Source organism: Phascolarctos cinereus, unplaced genomic scaffold (assembly GCF_003287225.1).
Source record: "Phascolarctos cinereus isolate Bilbo 61053 unplaced genomic scaffold, phaCin_HiC Scaffold_4;HRSCAF=312, whole genome shotgun sequence".
NCBI classification, from domain to species: domain Eukaryota; kingdom Metazoa; phylum Chordata; class Mammalia; order Diprotodontia; family Phascolarctidae; genus Phascolarctos; species Phascolarctos cinereus.
In genome coordinates, this window is record NW_027555847.1 from 492,095,135 (window position 1) to 492,122,055 (window position 26,921).

Sequence of the window (26,921 nt, forward strand, 5' to 3'; positions counted from 1 at the left end):
GGTGAGTAGTGGATTCTATGTCCTCTTTTCTCCCCATATCTAAGAGATCTGAGCAATTTTCTTTTAAGATTTCTTGAAATATGATATCTAGGCTCTTTTCTTTTGTTCATGGTATTCAGGTAGTCCAGTGGTTCTTAATTTTTTTCTCCTTGGTCTATTTTCTAGATCAGATATTTTTGCTGTGGCATACTTTATATATTCTTCTATTTGTTCAGTCTTTTTACTTTGTTTTAATATTTCTTGTCTCATGGAATCATTGGCTTCTACCCAAACATTTTAGATTCCAGGGAGTTTGCTGCAAAGCTGTTTATTTCCTTTCTCATTCTGTCTTCCATACCTTTACTTCTTTTCCAATTTTTCCTCTGGCACACTAATTTCATCTATAAAAACATTTTAAAATTCTTCCTTTAGCACTTGATTCATTTATTCCACGAATTCTAGTTAAATTTGTACCAAAGCTGTGTTTTCCTTTGAGGCTTTGCTTGTAGATTTTTGGAGTCATTCTTCTGGATTTATCTTGAGAATCACTATTACCATAATAGTTTTATATGGTGATATTCTTTTTTCTTATTGATTGTTTGCTCATTCTTCCAGACTTCTTGCTGACTCTGAAAATCATGTTAAGGCCAAGCTCTGCACTCTTCTGGAGGGAAAGTCTGGGCTAATCCTTCCATTGCTTTCTTAGAATATTGAGTGTTGTGTTATTCTAGGATCTCAGAAGCAGTTCTGGCTGGAGATCAGCAAACTTTCAGTGGTCTCCAAGTGGTCTGATCCAGGGCAGAGTCTGATTGCTTAGACCCATACCCAGATCAGGAATTTGCAGAGCTTAGACTAGGGGGCCAGCAATGATGTGTGTAATGAATACAATACATTACTAAGTTCTGGAGATATGGAAAAAGCCAAAAAACCCCACAATCTCTGCCCTCACAGAATTCACATTCTAATGGGTGGAGACAGCAAACAATTAGCTGTTCATAGAATTTATAATCTCAGAGGGAAGGAATAGAAGACATAAGTGGGGTTTGAGCTGATTCTTAGAGAAACCAGGGAAACCAGGAGGTGGAGGTGAGGAGGACATGAGGGACAGCCAATGAAAAGGCCCAGTGAATGTGAATAGACTATAACATGTTACCAACAAAGATTCCTGCTTTTTCTACTAATTAACTGTGTCAGTTTGAACAAGTCACGTGTTTATTCTGTGGCCTCATTCTGTGGGGCTTGATTTCTTCTGTGAGATATAAATTGAATGGGAAGAATGATGTAAAGGATATTATCAGAGAGATATATGACCAAACAAAGGACATGGGATGGTCATATAGCACGATAGAGGGATGGACAATATGAATGCTCCATTGCAATCCATGGTAAAGACCTAGAGTTCTGATTGGTTCTCTGGTTGGTTCTGGTACATATCCTTATGTTTTGGTTGGTCTTCTTCATCAATGCTTTATGTGACTGCTTCCTGCCTTGCAATTGTGGTTATCACTGATATATGGATTTTTGTCTCCATGAGTAAGGCTAAGTGATAGACCTTTGGGGTAGGATCATATCTATTTATTGCTTATTACATATTGAAGCTATCAATGCAAACTCTATTTGTGGAGAATCCCTTCCTAAGTCCTTTCATAAAAAGCCATTTAAAAATAGTGTATTATTATCTGTTGTACTTGTATGTTAAAAGTTAAGTTTTCTTTGAACTGTGATCTCCCCTTTGTAAATTTTGCAAGCAACTTTACTGGATTTTGGCTCCTGTCCACTCTAAGAAAATGGAAACTTCTTCCAAGGTCATTGCCTTTTTTTTTTTTGGTAGGCAATGGGGTTAAGTGACTTGCCCAAGGTCACACAGCTAGTAAGTGTCAAGTATCTGAGGCTGGATTTGAACAACTCAGGTCCTCCTGACTCCAGGGCCAGTGCTCTATCCACTGTGTCACCTAGCTGCCCCTTCCAAGGTAATTCTTAAGGTAATTGTTAATAACTGCATTAGGCAGGCTGTCCATCCAAAGTTATTGAATATGTGTCATCCTTAGGGAAATTATGAACACCTTACTATTACATACCTCCTATCCCAATAACAGTCACTTTTGTCTAAGGTCACTGAGGGTATCGAATGTATATCAAAGCCAAGTTGGCCAAAAGACCTATCATGAATTGAAAAACACTGTCCAAAGTCTTAGCCATGTGTACGCTGGCCAATCAACTGTTCCTAAAACTTCAAGGTTAGATTTAGTTGAGAATTTACTAAGTAATGCCTGAAGAAAGGATTTTTCTCCATATAAGCAAAAGTAAATCACCCTCAAATCATACTCTTTTTCCAGAGATCAAGGTTGCTGAAGGTTCACTGCTTGTCTATTTTTCCCTCAATGCAGGATCTAACAAGAAAGCACCTTTCTTCATTATTTTGGGATATGGATGGGTGGGTTATGTCCTTTAACAAATTCCACTTGGATTGGTAAGAGATGCACTGGGTCTTGCTTTCATTTTTTTTTTTTTAGTTGTAGAGTAGGAACACTTACCACCTAACTATTGGTTTAGAGAGCATTATTACTTGCTAAATGTTAGGAAATGAACAGGGAAGATTGAGCTAGCCTCTAAATTCATCCTCTAATCTCAGAACACCCCAAGATGTTGGGTGGGTCAACAATGAAGGACTCATGGGAGCGTCTTGACAAGAATCAACCCAGATGAGGTATGCAAGAGGTGTGAGCCACAACTTTGAAAGGAATACTCCTATTAATGAGAACCATTAAAATGAGCTTCAAAGTATTATTGCATTGCACTTTGTTTCTTACCTTTTATATAGAATACATTTTATTTGTTGATATTTCTGATAGAGTCATGTTTCACTGAAAGAACCTTTCTTTTGATGTTCAAACTGATGTCAGACATGCCAACATTTGATATTCTGAACGAAACTACACATATAAAAAGAACCATCCAGATTGAGTAAGGATACCTGGACAACAAAAACAAGTTAAACAAAAATAGTCTTCCCTTCTATTATAGGTAGACATTGAAGGGGATTTATTTTGGTTTTCTTTTATAGACACCCCCCTTCCCTGCCTGCAATCTGAAACAACTGAAAACTTATTTAAAATAAGTAAAAAATTTTGTGTCAAGACACTGCTCTCTAGTTCCGTTTTCTGTTTTCAACTGTTTTAGTTTTAGGTTCTTCTCATGCCCTTTTAAGGGATCCTCCAGCAACACTATTTTCCTGTTCTTCATAACTATCATATTTTTTTCTTGTCCTAGAGTTGTTTGTTGATATTCAGTCATTTTCAGACAGGTCCAATTCCTCATGACCCCATTTGGAGTTTTCTTGGCAAAGATATTGGAGTGGTTTGCCATTTCCTTCTGTGGCTCATTTTGTGGATTAGGAAACTGAAGCGAACAGAGTTAAATGATTTGCCCAGGATGACACAGATAGTAAGTGTCTGAGGCCAGGTTTGAACTTGGGAAGATGAGTCTTTCTGACTTCAGGCCTGGAGCTCTATCTACTGTGCCATCTAGCTGCCCATGAATTGTATCCCCTTTAATGGGTATACCTTTATCACCTCTTCCTTTTTCTTTAAAATTTTGACCTTCTGAATGAATTCAATTTATTTAGGGATTCCTGTGCATCCTCAATGATTCTTTTCAAAACTTCTTTCTTTGTCTCTTCTTTTAACAATCTCCATGTTACAACTATGGTTTTTACTTTTGTTCTATTATTTGCTGCATTATCTTGGTCCAGTGCTTCTTTTGCCTTTTTTTTTTTTTCTGATCCAATTTTATTTTTTAAACAACAGATTTGGGACATGGTAAGAAATTGCTATGTTACATTTTCTTTAAAAAATCTGCCATGTTCTACAGAAATGGAATAAATAAATAGGATTTTAAAAGTTCAAAAGTTTATATACATATTTATAAAAATAACTGAATTAGAAGAAATTAAACAATGCTGAGATGTCCATGAAGAGGTCTGGATGAGGAAAGGCACCTCGTTCCATCACGGGAAATAAAGACCACAGTTGTTAATAAGCAGCCAAAGCTTTAGATCTTGAGAAATAACCTTCTTCTGGATAAATGTTCTGAGAGAGTACTTAACTGACTTAGATGGCAGTTGGAGCATTCAATTCCCTGACCCCAACACACTATTAGAAAGCATTGTTATCTTTCAGTAGGACTGTGCATGAGGGAAGTGATCCAGGCCACTGAAATTTTAAAGGAAGTAAAAAGTTAATACTCTGCTCTTTGAGCTAACTTTCAGTACTGATAGCACAGATCCATAAACAAAGCTTCAACTAAAGTATCTATTTTCACATCTTGCTCAAAGTCTTTATGCACAGTGCAATTTAAAAGAGCTACTATATTTCACCTTAGATGAAGCTACACACACTTCAAAGGTTAGAGAAATCTGATTCATCTTTTCTCCATCATATAAAGTTTACATAACATTTGAAAACAGCACTAATGTTCATCGAGGATAGGTTCTACACAACAGCAAAACTAAAGTTACAACAATCATAAGAGACTTCTTTTAAAATAGAGTACCACAAAACAGAGTACCTTTACCTCAGTCTCTTAGAAGTTGTTACTTGCTAAATGTGCTTTACATCAGCCTCACTCAGGTGACAGATACTTTTTACCTAAATTTATGCTCTTTATCCACTAATCTCTCTTTTCTGGATTCTGGATTCAAATCTATTTGGACATATGAAGGGTGTGATTTCTCAAAGACCACCACACAAATTTAAAGTTAAAGGTAAGGAAACAATGCAAATAAACATTCAGAATAGAATTGTGTCCACAGCAGAAAAAAAAGGCAGGGGAGAGAGGAGAAACATATGAGAATAAGATGGACATTAAAAAATTCCGTGGTGCGGCAAACCGCAATTGATGCTGCGGCCTATCTATGCCACCGGATAGGCCTTCATTAGTGCGTACTCTTTTCACTTGGTCCGGGCTGCCCAGATGAAGAGGGCAGCAGCCATGAACTGCAAGGGGGCTGAGATGCAGGCCAAGCAGAAGGACCAACCAAATTCACCCTTTACATTCTCAGGCAGCTGCAGCTTCTGATGAAGTAGTTCAATACCAGCAACATAGCAACTTACTGAGCCAAGCGTACCCAAAGCTGCAAGGAAATGAAGGACTCCTGTGGCAATAGTTGGATACAGACTCCGGCAGGCACAAGCACAAAGTCCAACCAAAGCCCCGAAGCACATCAAACCTAGGCTAACAAAAGGCAAAAGGAACTGGCAGCGCCAAAGAGAGGTCCGGAGTAGATCAATCCCAGTGTTGTGGTTTCCAGGCTCTACATACTTCTCCATGAACTGCTCTGACAGTGTAAAACTGAAACATTCTGGGATCCAGTCAGATGACTCTGTCTTTTCTGGAGAGCTATACCAAGGTGTGCTTTTGTTGGGCACAGTGATGCACCTTCTCCACAATCCACTGTGCCATTATACCGGAAAAGTAAGTCATTATAAGACTTTTCAAAAGGATCGCTGTCAAAAAATTCATCCCTAATTTTGTCTAAATCACTGAAATTTTCTGGTGCTGGACTTCGATATTCATACCAGAAATCTGTGCCAATTGATGCTGCCATATAGATGGCAGAAATGAGGCTGAGCACACAAGCAATTACCAATGCTGTGGCGAAACGATTATCTGTCCTGGTATTCAGGGGGTTTTTTTGCGCCCATCCTCTCGGGTGGCCAGCATCCGCGCTTCCTGCAGCTTGTCCCGCGGAGGCCCCGCCTCCTGCGCTCCTCCTCTGACGCACTTCCTAGCCGCGCCCTCTTCTTCCTCCTTCCCTCTTGCCTTTTCTTGAAGTAGGTTTATTCCCTCTTCTGCTCTTCTGATGAAGTATATCTACTTTATTTCTCCATGATTAGAGAAAAGTGTGTAAAAATCTTTTCTACAGGCTTGATCATTTAAATCACCAGAAATTTTTAGTAGATATCCAGTCTTTTCATCCAGGGATTTCAATTCAGCATCTTTTGCTTTTTGCTTTTGATTAGCATTTGCTTCAGCTTCTACTTTTCCTTTTCCTTCCTTCATTTCTTCCTTTTTTTTTTTTTTGCAAATTTATCTTTCTTAAAGAGTATCATCAGCTCTATATCTTTGTATTTTTTCCAGGGGTTTTTCTAAACTTCTTGGCAGATTCAACACTTGTCAAACAGTAAATATTGCTCCCTTAAATGTTTTATGTGATATTCTCCTTATTTGAATATTTTATATTTGACCTTTACCTTGTAACCGTTCTTTTATGTCATCAAGCGTTGCATCTATTAGAAAACCTTTAACATTGATTGATCTATTTTTTAAACTTCATTTTTATACTCCTCTGTTACTTCAGGGTGGGGTTTACTTGGAGATCTTCTGATTTTAGTTTTATCCCCACTAACTCCATGAGTTCTACCTTTGATTTCTTTAGAATACTTCTTATCACATCACACTCTTTGTCAGTTTGCTTAATCTGTTGAATTTGATCATCCATTTTGATCTGTTCCTTTAAAAAATTTTTCTCGTGGGAGGTTAAAATCATCAAAATAGTATTCTTTTGTTGGCAAATTCTGAACTCTAGATCAATCATTTTTTCACTGTCACCCTTCCCAGCAATTGAGGGAACCTTGGAACATCATATCCATGGCATAGGGGCCCCAACTACCTGGCCCCTTATTCCCACTCAGGGGCTCTGATGCCCACAGATTCAAGGATCCCAACACTAGCCCTTCAGCTTCTTCCTGGGCCCACAGCGGGAGAGAAGCTGGGATCAAGGGACCCAGGAATAAGAGAGAGGGATCATAGCTGAGGAGGGAAGGGGAGCTGGGCAGGCTCTTTCTGCAAGACCTCACTTTAAAAAGTTCCCTTCCCAAGGAGTAGCCGGAAGCTGCAGCACCAGGATCCTGAAAGTGAGGAGCCCTGAGGTTTCAGTTTGGATTCTTGCACAGTGCTCCAGAGAAACATTACCAATGACCATTAAATTAACTGAAGTGATTTTAATGTGTTAATTTTTAAATGAACAGAGAGCTGGTGAAAAGCTGTCTATCCGAAGGTTAGAAAAGTTATTACTGGAGATATCATTGTTCACTTAAAGAAAATCAACTTGTCAAAATCCAGCCTTCTAAAGCAGATACATTAAAAGGTGATTATTTTACATTATAAAAGTATTCATTAGAGATCCTTAAAATACGTGTTACACTTAAGTTTTTATTTACAGAGCATTTGACAGAGAGAACTATTATTAGATAACAGAGCTATTATTAGGAGCTACGGTCAGTGAAAGACCAATCAATCAGAAATTAAGATAAACATTTTGTAGATGAGAGCGTAAAAATTGGAAATTATATAGGATAAGTTTAAATATGTAGATTTATGTTTTGTTGTATAAGTGGAAAGAAGAGGACAGATGCAAGAGACACTGAAGAGGTAAAAGAAACAACACTTGGTGGCTGATTGGCTTGGGGAGTCGGCGGTGTTGGAGAAGGAAGAGCAAAGAATGACTCCACGATTACAAAATTGAGAGATTGAAAGAAAGGAAAGGGGAGTTTTAAAGGGTGGGCATGCTCAGCACAGTTCTTGACACATAGTGGGTGCCTAATAAATTTTAGTTGACTGTTGACTGAAATGTTGAGTTTGAGATGCTTATGGAATAACTAAGAGAACACAGTCCAGTGGAGTAGTCGATAAAGTGGGAATTCAGGGGCAATTATGACTAGATGTATCAAGATAAGGAAACAATCCAGTTTTGTGGAGTGTAGCTGACTCACAATATGCTTAGATAGCTTCAGGTTAAAGCTTTAGAAACATAATATTAGATACCTTTATTTTTCTTTAAACAACACTCTTTCTGATTCACTTCCTCTGTATCCCATTCTGCTAAGAGGTGCTGTAACCTGGCAACTAATTTCTACCTCTAGATGCATACATTTCAAATGCTAACGAATGGCTCAGTTTTCTATATGCTTTCCACAGCGTTTGCCACACTGCGGAACATTATATCCATGATGGACTTAATGTCAAATGACAAACTAAACTGCATGGGATCCAAACACCATTAACCTTGAACAGCACAATAACCTATGCTTATGGAATTGAGTTTTTACTTCTACTTTTTCGGTATTATGTAGAGTTATAGATCCACTCCATCTCTTCTTGGCAACATTTCTTGAAATAAAGCAAAATGTAAAAAAAATCCTTCTTCCTTACTTCCTGAATTCTGATCGGTGAATAAGAAGCAAGAGAATAGTAAGGGGATTTTTTTTTTGGTGACCTTTATATATGTTTTCAGGAGCAACTTAAGATTTAATGAGATGCTGACAGGAAGGAGGTACAAAGCCAGGAGTCAAGGAAGCTATAGCACTCTTTGAATATAAATCAGGAAATAGTGGGGATTAGAATCAGGGATGTAATTGGAGAAAAAGTAAGCAGAATGGGAAGAGACAACACTGCAGTATTTCAGAAAAAAGAAGAAAATAATACAAATAGTTTTAAACAGGGCTTAATTTTTCTAAAGTATTCTTCCTAGGTACCAGGTCATAGTGTTAGAACTCAATCCTAAGAAATCGAGCAATTGAGCAGTGTTTAATAAAAACTCTCTGTAAACCTGATTATCTTTTAAAAGACTACCTCTATGGTATTTTGCACACAGAATATTATTTATGGAGATTAGTCAGCAATGCAAGAGAAGCAACTTGGAACATTGGAAAGAGTTTTGAATTTGTAATCAAAGGACCTAGGTTCAAATTCCTTCTGACCCTTACTATCTATAGTATGTAACTTTGGACAAATCATTTAATCTCTTTGGTTCTCAATTTGTTCATCTGTAAAAATAAGAGAGTTGGACTGGATGACATTTAAGATTCCTTCAGATTCTAAATCCTATGACTCTCTAACCCATAAAGAAACTCCTCCCACCAAAAGGTATTCAGAAAGGAGATAAAAATATTTTGAAAGTCATAAAGAGGAGAGAGCATGGAGTCAGGAAGATCTGGTTTCAGTTCCCTTTTTAAAAATTTACTAACTGGGTGACCATGGGCAAGATTTTAAACTTCTGTAAGTCTCAGTTTCCTCATTAGTAAAAAGGAGGATTTTCTATATCAGATTGCATGTGGGGAGAGAGGTGGGGAAGGAGGGGGAGAAAAATTTAAGACTCAAAGGCTTATGGAAGTGATTGTTGATAAATCAAAATAAATTAATAAAAAGGAAGGTTTTAAGAACTGTGTTATCTACCTCATAGAGTTGTTGTGAGTGTCAAGATGCCAAAGAACATTTATCCCCCTTCTACAGAAAGGAAGACCCTGGGAAAGTCACTTGACTCTGGGCAAATCACTTAATTCTTTTTGTCTCAATTCCTCATTTATAAAATGAACTGGAGAAGGAAATGGCAAAGTATCCCAACATCTTTGTCAAGAAAATCCCAAATAGGGTGATGAAGAGTTGGACAGTACTGAAACAACTCAATGACAACAAAAGAGAAAGGAAGATATAAGGACCAGAATGATGTCATTTTTTTCATCTTTGTATCCCCAGAAGCTAGACATCATACAGAGGAGATGTGTAAAAATGTTTGTAGTCTGGTTGCTCAAATTGAATTGCAGTTGCTTTCTCCTGACACTCTTGTCAGTTTTACAATTGCAACCATTTTCCTCTTATTGATTAGAATCAGACCAAGAATAGCAGTTCCCTCCATTTCTTCCTTCACCATCTGGAGTATAAAATTATCAGCAAGCTAAGATAACAATTTCTTAGTTACTGCTTTTGGCAGAGAAAAAAAAGACACCCAGCAGATGTCCTTATTGGTGAAATACCCTCATCACTACTCTATCTTGTGTCATTTCAAGCTATATCATCTGCTTCTAGAAGTCATCATCCATCTTTTTCCTTCTTACCAGGCAGTCTGAAATATACTCCCTCTACAATATTGCTTAGGTTTTCCCCTCTGTTTCCATTCCAATGTTCTCTACCTTTCTTTTCTTTTCTTTTCTTTTCTTTTCTTTTCTTTTCTTTTCTTTTCTTTTCTTTTCTTTTCTTTTCTTTTCTTTTCTTTTCTTTTCTTTTCTTTTCTTTTCTTTTCTTTTCTTTTCTTTTCTTTTCTTTTCTTTTCTTTTCTTTTCTTGTTCATGGATTTCCACATTGGAATATATCTTCTTGATATGCCATGCTACTTTATCACCTCTTCATCTAATCAGCTCCTGATTAGAAAGTGAATAGTATAGACATTTGCATTCCTATATTTCAGTTATGAGTCACACACCATTAAGTCTCAGTGATACAGGACATAAAATATCTCCAATTCACTTTTGTTAGTGTTCATATTACACACATTTGTATATAAACACCCGAGGCTCTAAGTGCCACCCCTTGTCCTGGATATTATCTCCTTTGGACTTCTGGGTTTTCTTCACCACCTTTCTTCTCCTTCTGTTAGGCCTTTTGTTCTCTAGCTTAATATTCATATATGAGCAGTTGGGGGTAGGGAGGGGAAAGCAGTTCCATTTTCAGTTTAAAGCTGTCAAGAATATTTTTTCAAGATATCTGGAAAGTGCATTTTTACCAGCCCTAATTTGCTGTACAATTATTCCTTGACCAATAATCCAAAATTCTTTTATTTTAACCCATGACCTATAAAATTCAAATGGTGTTTTAAAACACCATCCCTTTAGCTTAGTTCTTAATTCGCTGTATTAACTTTCAGGGATGAAAATGTCAACTATAATCCCTTCAAATATTTTTGAAGTTTCTTCTAGTAGCAGCATCTATCTCCCCCACAAGAATTCTCAGAATTAGGTGGACAAGTTTAACAGAGTTTGGGTGCCTCTGTCATATTTTGACATCTGCAGGAAAATAAGATACCTCTTAATTTTCATGCTAGGTTACATGACTGTGTTGCAATCCCTCCACAGGTAGCCAGCAATTTCCAGGATTTGTCTCTCCTTCCTATGGTCTATAACAGATATTTGCTCTTCTGGAGAGTATCCTTATGATCATTCTGCAAACTGTGGGAATCTGCTTCCTCATTTCTGCTATCGAAAGATCCTCAAACCTCTTACACAATCCCAGTGATCTTTTTTTTTCCTTTTCCTCCTTCTCTGTGTCACCTTCTACTCTCTACCTTCTACCACGGGATTAGATTCTAGCCTGCTTCCCCATACTCTTTTCTCTGTTTTTGTCTTGAAGTGTTCTTATATTATTTCTAAAAACACTTCATTATTTCAAATAAACTGGAGAATATAGATCCATTTCTCAAGCCTTTTAACCTTTACTTCTAGTAGGGAAATAAATTGTGTAGACAATTAGTTCTTAATTGGTCATGGTCCCACATACTTGGAACATGTCCTCCCCTCTGCTTCCCTGGACTTCTCAGTTTAAATCCCACCTTCCTGCCCAAAAAGTTATCAAACCACTTATATCCTTTGATCCAGCAATACCACTACTAGGTCTGTTTTCCAAAATCATTAGGGAAAAAGGAAAAGAGCATACATGTTCTAAAATATTTATAACAGCTCTCTTTGTGATGGCAAAGAACTAGAAATTGAGGGGGTGCCCATCAATTGGGGAAGGGCTGAACAAGCTGTGGTTTATGGTTGTGATGGAATATGGCTGTGCTGTCTGAAGTGATGACCTTGATGATCTTAGAAAAACATGAAGCACACAGTAAGCATAAATTCTTGTTGGTTGATTGTTAGAAAGATAGATTATGAAAATTACCTGTTCGACAAGTAAGGGAAGGCAGGGGCTCCTACTCAACACTTTTTATGATGGACTTTTTGGCCTTATCTTCTCTAATCTGATATTTCTTCAGGTGCAGCTGATTTGCCATTAGAAGGATCTGTGAAATCTGTAGTTATATAAATATATAGTTTATATATATACATATATAGTTATTTATAAAGTTAAATGGCCTCAAAAATCTAGGATTCAACTTTTTTGATAGTTTCTATCACTTTTCAGAGTGACAGTCAGTCAACTAGCATTTATTAAGAGTTTACTTTGTGTCAACTATTGTGCTAAGCACTAGGAATATAAAACACAGGTAGAAAGTCAGTGTCCATCCTTAAGGACAGAGGGAAGACAACACATAAAAAGAAACTGAATTGGAGGGAGAGAGATACAATGTGCCTGGAGATCCATACTGTATAAAGGAGGTGAGGGCATTGGTAGAGGAAATCTGGAGTGCACCCTGGAGGAAAATGACACCGTCCAAACAAGTACTGTGAATGAAACAGAATAAAATGTAATTAGTTTATTTTGGTCTAATAAAATGAGCTAAATTCCCTTGTTAGTCCATTATTGAAATTTCTGAAGGATTATACTTCAAGTGATAGGCTATGATAATAATAATAATAATAATTCATAGCGATGTGGGATTTTATCATTTAAAAAGTGATTACCTCATGTAACAACCTTGTAAGATAACTAATGTAAGTATTACTAACCTCATTTTACAGATGAAAAAACTTATGATAAAGTAGATTGACTCTTAAATTGACAAGATCACATGACTAATAAATGGCAAGTCAGGACTTGGACCCAGGCCTTCTAACTCCAAATCCTGGGCTCTTTCCAATAGACCATATTACTTATCCAATATTCATTCATTCAACAAATATTTACTGAACGTTAAGTTTAGAGAAAGTACCTATGGGAAATATAAGGTTGAAGAAGCATTTTTACCCAAAAGGTTTATAGTTTAATAGCTTGTTTGTATACTTATCAGGGATGGGATTTCTAGTGGCTACTTATATCTTCTGTCATGATTTCAATAAGGATGAGATATTTTAATGCACTGCTGGTAGAGCTGTGACACGGTCCAACCATTCTGGAGCACAATTAGAAAGAATTATGTAAGAAAATACTAAACTCTTCATATCTTTTGACCCAGACATCCTGCTATTAAGTTTAGACTTCCAAAGAAGATGACAGTAAGATATTCATAGGTATAAAATATTCATAACAACATTATTTAGATGATTGCTCAACCTGTGATTTAATTGGTATGGACAACTCCCATATGAGGGTACTCCCACTACCAATGTAGGTTGGCTTCTTCTCTGCAACTGAGTTTTAAGAGAGTTGTCTAGAATACTGAGCCATTAAGTGACTTGCCCATAGCCAGTATATATCAGAAGTAGGACTTCAGACCTGACCTTCCTGGCTTTGAGGACAGCTCTTTAACTGTAATGGCATTATTTATGCTAAAAACAACAACAACAACAACTAGATGAGGCTAACAATTAGGAAAAAACTGAACAAACTGTGGTTTAAGAATGTTACTGAATCTCATTGTTCTGTAATAAATGACAAACAAGAATTAGAGAACTATGAGAAGAATTAAATGAAGTGATATAGAGTGAAGAAGGCAGAACTAAAAGAATATACTATATAATAACTATAACTAATTAAAAACAACACTAAAGGACAACAGAATTCAAGTCAAATTCAATGATCAATGCTGATACCATTATCAAAATTAGAGCTTACATCCTTCCTTTCTGTTAACAGGAGGTAAACAACAAACCAATTGTTAACTGACAAAAGTAGAAAATGGTATGTGCTACATTCATGATCATATGATTTATCAGTTTTTGGTAAATAGTTTTCAAGGAATATACTTTGCTAGTGGTTTGAGTATTCTCTGGGAAGTGTTTTGGATCAAACAAAATGTATTAGTAGGAAAAAATTTCAAATGAGTGAGGCTGAAATAGAGCTTAGAAGTAGATATCTACTTCTCCCCCACCTGTTCCCACCTACATGGGCTATTAACCTGGGAAATACCAGAATGTTTTTGGTATACATGGACTCTGACAGTAAAACTCATGCTGGACGAACCATTTAATGGTAAATCAGAATAACTGGCATGTCATAACTAACTCCATCCTTTCCATTCTATCCCACATAGAAAAATAGTCTTTTTTAGAAGTTGACAAGCCCTCACTTACACTTCATAAGGAACAAGATTAAAAGCATTGCCAAGGAAACAGGCTGCTATCCCCCAACTAGCAACAATGAAGGCTAAATACAAACAGATCTTTGACTGCAGGTAGCTGCTCAGCAGGGTGGTCTGGACTGGAAGATTGGAGTGTGCCTCTTCAGAGGTTCAAGTGACCTAGTCTCAGCAAACTTTATGGTTAGATTTGGATGAAAAGAGGCTGTTTTATTCTTTTAGAATGCTTAGCCCCTGGCAGAAGGTAATGTTTTCTTGGGTCCTTGTAGGACATTTTTAATAGATTGTTTCTATTTTTAAAAATTCACAGTGAACAAGTACTTGACTCTTATCCAAGGATGCAGAATCTGGGACTCAGTATTTAGATTCAATCTCTACCAGGGAAATGATACTAGTGTTACTGTTTCCTGACTCTAACAATGTAAATAATTTAACATATTTTTGGAGGGTTTTCTGACCATTTCTTAGAAAGCCCCAGTAAAAAATATCACTGGAGGAAAGCTTAGTTACTGACTTCAGGACTTAGATGTGAAGTAGTCACCCAATCTAGGTTAAATGTTGACAAGGTTAAAAATCATAACTTATTTCATTCTTCAAGAGGTGGAAGAACCAATAAGGAGAAATTCTAGTCTGGATTTGATTCTTTTTTAAAAAAACTTTTCCATATTGTTTATTTTTAAATATTATTTTATTTTTCTCAATCATATGTCAAGACAATTTTTATCATTCATTTTTGCAAGATTTTGAATTCCAAATTTTACTCCCTCCTTTCCTCCCCAACTCTTCCTAAATGGTAAGCAATTTGATTTAGTTTATACATGTGTTATCATGTAAAACATTTCCATATTAGTCACAGTTGTGAAAGAAGAAACAGCTCCAAAAGAAAATAACCACGAAAAAGAATAAAGTAACTGAAAAAAGTATACTTCAATCTGCATTCAGAGTCCATCAATTCTTTATCTGGATGTGGTTAGCATTTTCCTTCATGAGTCCTTTGTACTTGTCTTGGATCATTGTGTTGCTGAGAAGAGCTGAATCTTTCTAAGTTGATCATCACACAATATTGCTGATACTGTGTACAATGTTTTCCTGATTTTGCTCATTTTACTTTGCATCAGTTCATACAAGTCTTTCCAGGGTTTTTTGAAATCTGTCCATTCATCCTTTCTTATTGCACAAAAGTATTCCATTACATTCATATGGCATAGCTTGTTCAGCCATTCCCAAACTGATGAGCATCCCATCAGTTTCCAACATTTTGCCGCCATGAAAAGGGCTACTATAAATATTTTTGCACATGTAGGTCCTTTTCTCTTTTTTATTACCTTGTTGGGATACAGAGCTAGGAGTGGTATTGCTGGATCAAAGGGTATGCACAGTTTGGTTGCCCTTTGGGCATAGTTCCAAATTGCCCTCCAGAATGGTTGGATCAGTTCACAACTCCATTGCATTTGCGCACGATTCTCCCACACGATCTCTAAAATTTATCATTTTTCTTTTTTGACATATTAGCCAATCTGATAGGTGTGGTGGTACCTCAGAGTTGTTTTAATTTGCATTTCTCTAATCAAAAGTGCTTTAGCACTTCTTCATATCCCTATAAATAGCTTTGATTTCTTCATCTGAAAACTGCCTATTCATAGCCTTTAATCATTTATCAATTGGGGAATGGCTTGTATTTTTATAAATTTGATTCAGTTCTCTATATATTTGAGAAACAAAACCTTTATCAGAGACACTGGCTGTAAAAATTGTTTCCCAGCTTTCAGTTTTCCTTTTAATCTTGGTTGCAATGGTTTTATTTTTTATAAAATCTTTCTATTTTAATATAATCAAAATCACCTATTTTACATTTAATAATGCCTGTAACTCACTTAACTTCTCCTTTAAGAATCTGGATGCTATACCACTTGGTGTATACATGTTTAGTATTAACATTGGTTCACTGTCTGTGGTACCTTTTAGCAAGATGTACTTTCTTTCCTTATCTTTTAAAATTAGTTCTATTTTTGCTTTTGCTTTGTCTGAGAATCAGAATTGCTACCCTTGCTTTTTTTAGTTCAGCTCAAGCACAGTGAATTCTGCTTCAGTCCCTTACCTTTACTCTGTGTGTGTCTTTCTGCTTCAAGTGTGTTTTTTGTAAACAACATATTGTAGGATTCTGGTTTTTGATTTACTCTGCTATCTGCTTCCATTTTATGGGAGAATTCATCTCATTCACATTCACAGTTATGATTATTGACTGTGTATTTCCCTTCATCCTATTTTTCCTCCTGTCTGTCCTCTCTCTCCTTTAATTCTTTCCCTCCTCAGCACTGTTTTCTTTCTGTCTACTGCCTTCCTCAGCCTGCCCTCTTGTCTGTCAGTCCTTCTCTCTCCTTCTCCTCCGCCCTTAATTAATCTCTTCCTCTTCTGCTTTCCTGTCGGGTAAGATAGATTTCTATATTCAACTGATTATGTATATTATTCCCTCTTTGAGCCAATACTGATGAGAGTAAGATTCAAGTGATGCCCATAGCCACCTCCCCCCATCTTTTCCCTCCACTGGAATAGGTTTTTCGCAGCTCTTCATGTGGAATAATATACCCCATTCTACCTCTCCCTTCCTTCTGTACCTAGAGTACTCCTCTTTCTCATCCCTTAATTTTTATGTCATTCCTTCAACTTCACCTTATACTTGTAACTTCTCTCTCTATATATATATTCCTTCTAGCTGCACTATGAGTAGTACAATTTTTAACAAATATCATGTAGGGATATAAACATTTCAGCTCCATTGAATCTCTTTTGTTTTCTTTTCCTTTTTCCCTTTTTTAGGCTTCTCTTGGATCTTGATATTGGAGATCAAATATTTTGTCCAATTCTGGTCTTCTTATGAAAGTTTGAAATCCTTCTATTTCATTTAATGACCGTTTTCCCCCTTTGAAGTATTATGCTTAATTTTGTTGGGTAGGTGATTCTCATGTTCCATGACCTCTTATCCTTTAATGTTGCAGCTGCTCAGTCCTGTGTAATCCTGATTGTGGCTCCTCGATATTTGAATTGTTTCTTTCTGGACACTGGCAGTAATTTTTCCTTGACCTGAGAGTTCTGTAATTTGGGTATAATGTTCTTTGGAGTTTTTATTTTGGGATCTCTTTCAGGAGGTGATTGGTTGATTCTTTTGATGCCTATTTTGCCCTCTAGTTCCAGGATATCAGGGCAGCTTTCCTTGATAATTCCTTGAAAGATGCTGTTCAGGTCCTCCTTTTGATCATGGCTTTCGGGTAGTCCAATGATTCTGACATTGTCCCTCCTGGATCTATTTCCAGGTCAGTTATTTTTCCCATGAGGTATTTTACATTTTCTTCTATTTTTTCATCCTTTTGAATTTGTTCGATTGATTCGTGATATCATTAGTGTCACAGAGTCATTAGCTTCCACTTGCCCAATTTTAGCTTTTAAGGAGTTGTTTTCTTCAGTTAGCTTTTGTACTTCCCTTTCCATCTGGCCAAGTGTATTCTTTAAGAAGTTCAATTTTTCTTAATCTCTATCCACTTCATAGCACATTGTCTCTGATTCTTATAACTACCCTGTGAAGTAAGTACTACAGATATTATCATTACTTCTTTACAGATGAGGAAACTGAGGCAGAAAATGGTTAAGAAATGTATTAATGTCTCACAGCTAGTAATGGTGTGGCATTTAATTAAATGGCATTTAAACCCCGATCTCTCTTGTGAGTTCAGATCTCTTATCCCACACAATATCCAGCACAGCATTAGGCTGTCAATAAAGATTTGTTCATCTTATCTTTCAACATCTTGTCATATACACTCTGGGGTCACCTTAGTTCAACCCCTATCACCTCTTATCTTGATTATTGCAGCAGCCTCTTAGTTTGTTTCCCTGCCTTCAGTCTTTCCCCATTCTAGTTCATCCTAAATACTGCTGCCAAAGTATTTTGCCTTAGTCCCACATCTGACCAGATCATTTCCCTACCTAATCAACTCCAGTGGCTCCCTATTACCTCTAGGATAAAATACAAATTCCTCTCCTTAGCTTGCAAGGCCCTGCACAACCAGGTCCCCACCTTTCTTTCCAGCCTTACTGCACATTACTCATCCTCTCCTAAGAGATCCAGCCAAACTGGCCTTCTTGGTGTGCCTCATACAAGACACTCCATCTCCCATCTCTGTAGCTTTGCACTGGCCACCTCCCATACCTGGAATGCATTTCTTCCTTACTTCTATATCATAGGGCCTCTCTCTTCTTTTAAGATGTAGCTCGGTCACCATCTTCTGCATGAAGCCTTTGCTGATCTTCCTCAACTTTTAGTGCCCTCCCTTCTAACTACTTTGTATTTAAGTACTTTGTATATATTTGCACTTGTTAACTTTATGCCGTATATAGTTTTATATGTGCTTCTGTCCTGCCCATTGGAATATAAGCTCATTTTGAATAGGACTGTTTTATTCTTTGCATGTGTATCCCCAGCTTCTAGCACAGTGATGGACATATAACTGATATTTAATAAATGCTTGTTGATTGATTGACAGGAATAAGGGGTCACTGACCTATATCAGTGCTGCCAGAATCACAAGAGAGTCTCCCTTAGTCCTGCCACTGCTATAGCAGGAAGGGCTGGAGCCGGGACTTACTCTGTAGCTTCCTTTCCATGGCATTTGGGAACCACTTGCAAGAGGCAAACCTTGGTTGAAGGAATCACATGGGCCAGTGATCATCTGGACAGTGGTTTGGTGCTGAGGCAGTTGACTTACTATATAAAAAGTTGTTCCCAACAACATCAGTGAAGCCTAGAGGTAGATAAGGCATCACCTGCAGGCAGTAAGATGATTTAGAGGCAGACAAAAAAACAATGGCCTGTCAGAGGTGGGGAACTTGCAGCTTCAATGCCACATGTGGCCTTCTAGGTCCTCAAGTGCAGCCCTTTGACTGAATCCAAACTTCACAGGACAAATCCCCCTAATAAAAGGATTTGTTCTGTAAAAGTTGGACTCAGTCAAAAGTCTTCACCCAAGAAAGACCTACATGATTCTCCAATGCCTTAAAGAAGACTCACTTATGAGTACTTTATCTAAGGGCTTGTGAAAACTGGAAGTTTCTTCAACTTCTGATTTGTTACTGAGTTTACAGATGGCTCAGTAAAAATGAACTTAGCCGAAAGTGGAAGGTATTTGAGTAGTTATTTCCAACTTTTTTTTTCATGTTATGTCCTGGAAAATGTTGGTAATTGGGATTTCCCCCAAAGCTCCAGCCAGGGAATTTCCATGTTTTCTTTTCTTTTTTTTTTTCTGTAATAATGATAATAACTACTCACCTTTTTATTGTGATCTATTTAATTGAGCATTTTTTCCCCCACAAGAACCCTTCAAGGTAGGTCATGTGAGTATTGTAATCCTTCTTGAAGACATGAAGACACTGAGGACCAGAGAAGTGAAGAGATTTGCCCAAGGTCATGGGGCTAAAAGGAGATAGAGTTCATACTCAAACCTATGACTTCTCAGTCCAAGCTCAGTGGACTCAGGTACACTCCAGAACATTGCCTTCCCTGTTTTGGAGAGCTCAGGATCCTTTAGGGGAACTACTGGGGGTGCAGAACAAGGAATCAAAATGCAGGAAACAGGAAGTGCTTTAGCAAGAATGGTTTATTGACTCTGCCCAAGTTAATAACAAAGTGAAAACACTGCTTTGTGGAAAAATGTGATACTATTAACTCCATAAAAGGTGGTCCTTTCTCCCCTGCCAAACCTCTGTTAATGGCTGTTGCCACAGAGAAAAATGACATTTGTTTACTCCTTTGGGTTGCTGACTATAGCTGTGGTTGAAAAGGAATATGGACTCAGTTGGGCAGCAATGGTGTAATGACGATGACCAGCATCATTGGCGGTGAACACCACCTGGAAGGCAAAGTAACCACCATTAGAATTAGTGCCTGGACAGTGAATAATATGGAGGGTCAATTCAAAGTTTCTCTGGCAGGAACTTTCAAGCAGGTTTCCTCTTCCCTCATAATTTGCTCACTCTTTCACAATGTGAGGAATTTTCCTAACAAGAAGAGCAGTGCTAGAAAATGAAATGAAGTAATGAAGATCCTGTCTATAGAGTTTGTGAAGGAGAAAGTGGGGGGAGGGGGGAGAAAACCTCTGTTGCTAGATGTGTTATGGATTCATGTTGCAAGTATGAACTGGATAATGGGGCCTCTGAGGTCCTTTCTGATTCTGCCATTCTGCGATTGATAGACAAATTCCCTGGGTGGGCTGGCTTTTGCAGAAAGTGGTGGTATCATTTTTTTTTTGTTAAAACAGTTTGGAAGGGTTTGAACAAGGAATGGAAATCCAAATATTTTATTGACTTAAGCTACTGACCTTATGTTCCCTCCTTAGAGAAAAGAAAAACAGTTCCTCCCCAATACAAAGAAGAAAAAAAGAGACATAGTTTTTGTTTTCAGGGACTTTGTAGTTTGCTATATATATTAATACTAACAAAACTTAGAATTAAATAAGTGTCTTTATCTGTTCTCTCCTCTCTCTGTCCCCAACTTTTTCTTTAATAGAGATGTGGAAGAAGCCTATTTTAGACATGGGAACCACTGTGGGCCCAAATGAATAGAGACAGAAGACTACACGGGGTGGCACAGTGTGATTTGTATGGGGAAAGGGTGAAATAAAGCTGGAAAAGTAGCACGGAACCAGATTTGGGAGGTCTTTGAATGCCAGAATCAGAAGTTTGTATTTTATCGCATATTCAGAAGGGAGTCACCAAAGGCTTTTTAGGTAGGAAGAAAAGTCTCATAGTCAAAACAATGCCTTAGGAAGATTATGTTTTCAGATATATGAAGGATATATTAGAGAGGAGAGAGACTAATGGCTCTGAGACCAACTGGGATGTTATAACAATAATCCAGAGCCCCAAACTAGGGCAGTGACTGTGGCAATGGAAAAGAGGAGACAAATATAAGAGATAATGCAGATGGAGGAGGAGGAATGGGGAATGATGAGAGAGGAAATAAGAGTCAACATTGGGGCCAGGGTGAGAAATTCTAGAAGGCTTTCTCAGTAGAAATAGGAGGAGTGGAAGAGGGGGACAGGTTTTTATTTATTTTTTTTGGCAATTGGGGTTAAGTGACTTGCCCAGGGTCACACAGCTAGTAAGTGTCAAGTGCTTGGTCTGAGGCTGGATTTGAACTCAGGTACTCCTGGTTTCAGGGCCAGTGCTCTATCCACTGCGCCCCAGGGACAGGTTTAGAGGAGAGGATGATGAGTTCCATTTTGCACATGTTGAGTTAGAGGTATCCAAGTGGAGATGTCTAGCAGACAGTTGGAGAGGTAGGTCTGGAATTTAGGGAAAACATTGGATTTAACCTTGACCAAGACAGTGTAGGAATTTCTTCATGGGGACAAAGGAGACAAAGAGGAGAAGAAGGAGAAGAAGGAGAGGAAGAGGAGGAAGAGGAAGAAGAGGAGGAAGAGGAAGAAGAGTGAGAGAAATAGAGAGAAAAACCTTTCCTATATTGATTCTCTAGTAGTTTTGCAGACAAAGGACAAGGGAGCTTTGGGAGCAAGGGTGGTGGTAGTCCTATAACCAACTACTCTATGCGCTGCTGAGGGTGGGGACCTTGAACTACTTTTATAACTGGTTTTATTATCGAACTGAAGAACAAATATTTATTATACACACACAAAAACTGTGATATAGAATAGAAATAAAAACATCTTAGGTGCCACTGACTGCTACAAATAGGAAATAGAAATTCTGAAATCAAATACATCTGAATCAAGGTAAAATAATGCAATTCTACTTGGTCAAGTTAGTTAGTCAAAATTTTATTTCTCATGACTACTCCATCAGAGGACCCAAACTAGGATTGTCTTGCTGACTCAAGGAAATACTTTATAGGCCTGACTGACTATAGGGCAAATTTGGTACTTTCTAGACATCTGTTTTCAAAGGTGAACCACAAATGGACTTTCTTTCCCTAGATGAATTCAGAAGTATACATAGTACTTCACCCTTTATTGTCTGAATCAAAAAGAGAAACCCCGCATTCCATTATACTCACATCTGCATACTCATGGAATGGGGAAACACCAAGGGCTTTCCAATAGGAGATAGTGTCAAATTCCACCTTGTATAAACCCTCTCCAAATTTGTCATCACTTGTGAGTTCATGGATCTCTCCATTGTCATTGGTTTTCCTGGACAACATGAAAGTGAATGTTAGATAGTGTATGGCTCTACAGGCATTAAGGAGATAATTAGCAAGATGACATGAACACTGGTAAAATATAATTATGTACATAATATAACCCAAACTACATTTCTGCTATTTAATTTCAGTCACTTCACTGGGGTTGTTTCAACAAGGGCACCAGATGTTTATGAGGCGTATAACAAAAAAAAACCCTCATTATTTCTAGTCTAGAATATTATTTTCATTTGTGTTGGAGGTGGAGAAAATATTCATGCATATTCATGCAGGAGTCCCCAGTGCTTTGCAGGGGAGTAAGTACTTAATCAATGTTTGTTGAATAGCATTATATAAAGTGAGCGGATTGGATTAGATGATCTCTGAGGCCCCTTCTAGCTCTAAATCCTACGAGATGGATTGAATAATTCAGTCTCCAAATGCAGTTCTCACACTGAGATTGCACTTTCCTCTCACATGCATGAGCTTTTTTACAGTTCAGGGAGATTTAGATGTGCAAGGAGATACCTAAGTACAAAAAAAAAAAAGACAGAAAGCTGATCCCTTTATTTGCTTAATCTCCCCAGTTACTGATCTACAATTGGATTTTGTCTAGTTTTTGTTGTTTCCTAAAGGTAAAGTGCAAGATCAAGCCAATACATCACGTGAGCAAAGGATTCACAGGTTGCAAGAAACCGAAGGACGTGGAAAGTGGCCGTGTTCTTGATAGCTTTGCCTCTTCTCTTTAGTCCTTTCTTTGATTGTTTTAATCTTTCTTCTAATATAGAAAGAATAACTCAAATTGGATGGATTATTTTCTTTTCCTTGACAAGTCATTTTCATACCAAGCATCTGAATTCTCTGTAGAATGGCATCACCTGCTTAGAATACTCCATTGGCCTACTTTTCAAGTTCTACTTGGCATTTGTGTAGACAAAAATGAACAAACAAATACAAATTCAATTAAAATCCTCTCAAGAAAATAGACTTCCTAATGATGGGTGAAGAATCATATGTGGCTATTACAGATTCAATTAAACCACAAAAGTACTCTTTCCAAGAGGCATAAATACAAAACAGCTTCTCTTCTTCCATTCAGTTCTGTAAGGCTAGGTTGGCTGCTCTGTCTTTAGACAGAGGTTTATTTAGGTTTATGAATAGGTGCAGAGATTTCTGTGAAAAGCTTCAAGGGCAGGGATGCCTTGGTGAGTAGGATTTAGAACTCACTTTTATATTGAATGGCAGGCGTTACCTGGAAGTGGATTATAGAATCATAGATTCAGAGCTGGAAGGAATCTTAGAGGTCATCGAATCCAATCCCCTCATTTTACAGATGAGTAAACTGAAGTCCAGAGAGATTAAGTGATTGCCCAGGCCACATATTTACCTAGGTCTCAGGTGGGATTTGAGCCTGTGTCTCTAACAGGTTTTTGAGGTATCAAATTGAGCACTAGCTCGAGAGTTGAGACTTGAAATTTAGTCCTGGCTCAGCTGCTTACTAGCAGTATGAGCTTGAATAAGAAATTTCATCTCTCTGGGTCTTATCTGCAAAATGGGGATTAAAAACATTTACATGACCCACCTCCAAAGGTGGCTATGAGGAGTAAAAGAGATAATGTCTATAAAGCTTTTTGTGAAGTGTAAAGAGCTCTATTCTTCTTTGGAATATCTGGGATTTCACAAATGTGGATACTCCCTCCACTGATTTAAATCACAATTCTTCTATGCCTGAGTAATAGACTTCATGAGATGTTTGTGGCCAATCTTCTGATGATCTTTCTATATAGGATTTACAATTTTTGAGGGCAGGGATAGTTTCATCTTTGTGGCCCCAGTGCCTAGTAGGCTTGGTACACTAGATACTTAATAAATATTTGTTCATTGATTGAACCCCTCTGAAATGACCTAGGCTGGTCTTCAGATGACAGGCATATAATACAGTGCATCATTGGACCTGAACTAATACCCTCTCTGACTTGGTGGGACCTGCTGGAATTTTGTTCTCTGCTGACCATATGATTGGAGAACCCAGGATTGACTCCGTACTAAAAAAAAATGAGCAAGCATTCATCCCAAAGTGATGCCTCTGTCCCCTTTACAAGTGTTTGCTGTTAGATGCATGAAATGATAGCATTTTTTTCCCCCTACCTGATGTCTCACTCTTTGACAAATGGTAGAGGAGCAACTGGAAAAATTAATAACCAGAGCCCACATTTACATAATGGATGTAAATCATTTTTGCAAAGAGCAGGTGCTTGTCACTTACCCAGCTGCAAAGAGCTCCCAAGTTTGCTCCTCAGTTTTTTTGAACACTTTCACATCCACATTGGCTGCTGGTCTTCCTCGGACTGCATCGAGAACTTTAACCATCAGAGGGCACTTGGAATCCTCACCTCCATGGATCTGTAGAAGGCAACAGAAAAAACTCAGTGAGGTGTTGGAAACCTGAAGTGAGTTAGGCAAATGTGTGCTTTCCTACTTCTTAGTAGTATCTAAAATGAGTTTTGAGTCCCATTGGAAGGCTGTTTCTCAGGTATGACTAGCTTTTGCCCTGGGCTATCTTGCTGCTTCAGCAGTACCTACAAAGCTCTTAGAGATGCTGAACAAATTAAGCCCATTCATCTAGATTGCATTCCCAGTCAAATCTGTGGTAGGAGTTGCCCCAGAAAGTACTGGATAATTGAATTATTTAAATGGAGCAGCTGGGTGGTGTAATGGATATTGATGGACTTGAAGCAGGGAAGCCCTGAGTTTGAAGCCCACCTCAAACACTTACTAGCTGTGTGACCCTGGGCAGGTCACTTAACTGCTCCCAGCCTCAGCTTCCTCATCTGTACAATGGGTATTATACTGGCACCTACCTCACAGAATTATTGCAAGGATCAAATGAGATAATATAAGCAAAGAGCTGGTAAATGTTAAAGTGCCATGTAGGTGATGATGATGATTTTGGTGGTGATGACAATAATGATGCCTCTATAGTAACTTTAGAATTAATGGCATGCACTTTTTAAACATTGGATAATGATAGTTATCTAACACTTAAAAGTTTTTAAAAGTATTTTACTTATGTTCTCTCATTTGATGCTCGCAGTAACACATAAAGTAGGTGTCACTGTTAATTCCATTTTGCAGATAAGAAAATTGAGGACAAATGAGGTTAAATGACTTACCCAGGGTCACACAGCTAGGGTCTGAGGCAGGGTATGAACTCAGGTCTCCCCAGTATGCAATCTTCCTTCTCAGGTAATTTTTACAGTAGATGAAAGAATTAGGTAAGTATATGATTGAAACTTTATCCCTTCTGAATCAAGAGTCTTCAAAGGTTCAATAAGAATAACACAGAATCACAAAATCTCCAAGTCGGAAGCAACCTCAGGGACCATGAAGTCCAATCTGTACTTGAGTGAGACTCCCTTCTACAATATACCTGACGAGGGCCATCCAGGATTCATTTAAAAACTCCAGTGAGACAGAGTCCCCTCCAGCTCTAACACAGCTCAGTCTACTTTGGGACTGCTTTAAATTTTTAGAAGTTCTATTGCCTTCTGGGCCAGGGAGACTTGTTATGTAGGCAAAGGATTGCAGTATAGTCTCGCCTACATTTGTTCCATGCAGAAATTTCACAAAGGCCAGGTCCCCTGGAAAACTAGCATTCATTCCACTCCCATTCCCATTATTCATTGACAATTACTGAGGCACCAACTGCTGCAAGAAGCAGTAAGAACACAGCGGAGAATAGTAACTCCGTGCTCAATTCAGTTGATGTTTGATGGAACTTAACCCTCTCTGGGGGTTACTTCAATTTAATTGCATTTTAAAAGATTTAAAAGATTAAAAGGCCATTAATTACAAAAATTTTAAAAAATTAACTTAGCCAGAAAAAAGCCATGTCTACCTTGTCCACTGTGGATATGAAAGGCTTACCACAAATGGATGATTTTCAGTAACCAAACTCACCACAGGTGCAGCTTCAGACACAAACACCAGTCCAGCAAGGCAAAGGAGCAGGAAGGAATGAAAAGCCATTTTGCTGGTAATGAACAAATCTCTGTGCCAACTTCTCCCAGCTTGGGGCTTTTATACCTCAGTCCTTTGAGTTAAGCCGCTTATCCTCGCCTAAAGGACCTCAAATCTGCTGATTCTGATTATTTACCTAGTCAACAGTAAGAGAATAAGTAACTCACTCAAATATGAACCTTGTCTGGAGAGATTAGGCTGTCAGAACATTCTCTCTGTGGAAAATTGCTAGGATTCATTTTGTTGTAATAAAAGAATCCATTTTCATTGGAATGCCATTGGAGATTGGATTATGTCAGAGTTATTGGATTATATTGGAATATCATTGGATAAATAACATTGGATATATTTGCATGGAATATCATTCTTAGCAGATTAAAAGATTCAAAGGGTTTAGAGTTGGAAAGGAATCTGTAGATCATCAACTCTAGCTTTTTCATTTAACAGATGAGGAAACTGAGGCCAAGGAAGGTTTGGCCAAGGTTATGCAGGTAATAAGTGGCACAGTTACTACCTTAAGTGTAACCTAGGATTCAGACCCAAGACAATTCAGATACATAAACTGTGCAACCCTGGGTAAGTCACTTAAGTTTTCTGTACCTCAGTTTCATCAGTAAAACAGTGGGCGTGGGCTTGACGATCTCTGAGTTTTCTTTTATCTTTAACTGTGTGATCCTGTGATTCCATGACCTCTAACTTCAGATTCAAGGCTCCTCCTCTCAGATCATGGTCTCGGTTTGTTCCTTTCATAGCCCTCTGCGTATTCCCATGTTTCTCTCACTCTTT

General features: G+C 37.9%; 1 protein-coding gene and 2 pseudogenes across 1 annotated transcript; all 3 read right to left on the bottom strand.

The window, feature by feature from the left end:
• Positions 1 to 3,084: 3,084 nt before the first annotated feature.
• Positions 3,085 to 18,651, bottom strand: LOC110212555 (lupus La protein homolog; annotated as a pseudogene).
• Positions 4,890 to 5,716, bottom strand: LOC110212538 (claudin domain-containing protein 1 pseudogene; annotated as a pseudogene).
• Positions 18,652 to 19,557: 906 nt separating the features above from the next.
• TTR (transthyretin) lies at positions 19,558 to 26,185 on the bottom strand. The gene is made up of 4 exons (XM_020992594.2): positions 26,076 to 26,185; positions 24,382 to 24,518; positions 21,990 to 22,125; positions 19,558 to 19,827 (listed from the first exon to the last, which is right to left on the bottom strand). The coding sequence occupies exons 1-4, from the start codon at positions 26,142 to 26,144 to the stop codon at positions 19,720 to 19,722; spliced, it is 450 nt and encodes a 149-aa protein (XP_020848253.1). The 5' UTR covers positions 26,145 to 26,185; the 3' UTR covers positions 19,558 to 19,719.
• Between the last annotated feature and the right edge of the window lie 736 nt (positions 26,186 to 26,921).

Bases quoted from the DNA above. Each gene is read 5' to 3' on its own strand.
- TTR (XM_020992594.2), bottom strand. From the start codon at position 26,144: ATGGCTTTTCATTCCTTCCTGCTCCTTTGCCTTGCTGGACTGGTGTTT. The intron at 24,519-26,075 runs GTGAGTTTGGTT...TGCCTTCTACAG, and splicing joins TGTCTGAAGCTGCACCTGTG to ATCCATGGAGGTGAGGATTC. The intron at 19,828-21,989 runs GTGAGTATAATG...TTTGCCTTCCAG, and splicing joins CATTCCATGAGTATGCAGAT to GTGGTGTTCACCGCCAATGA.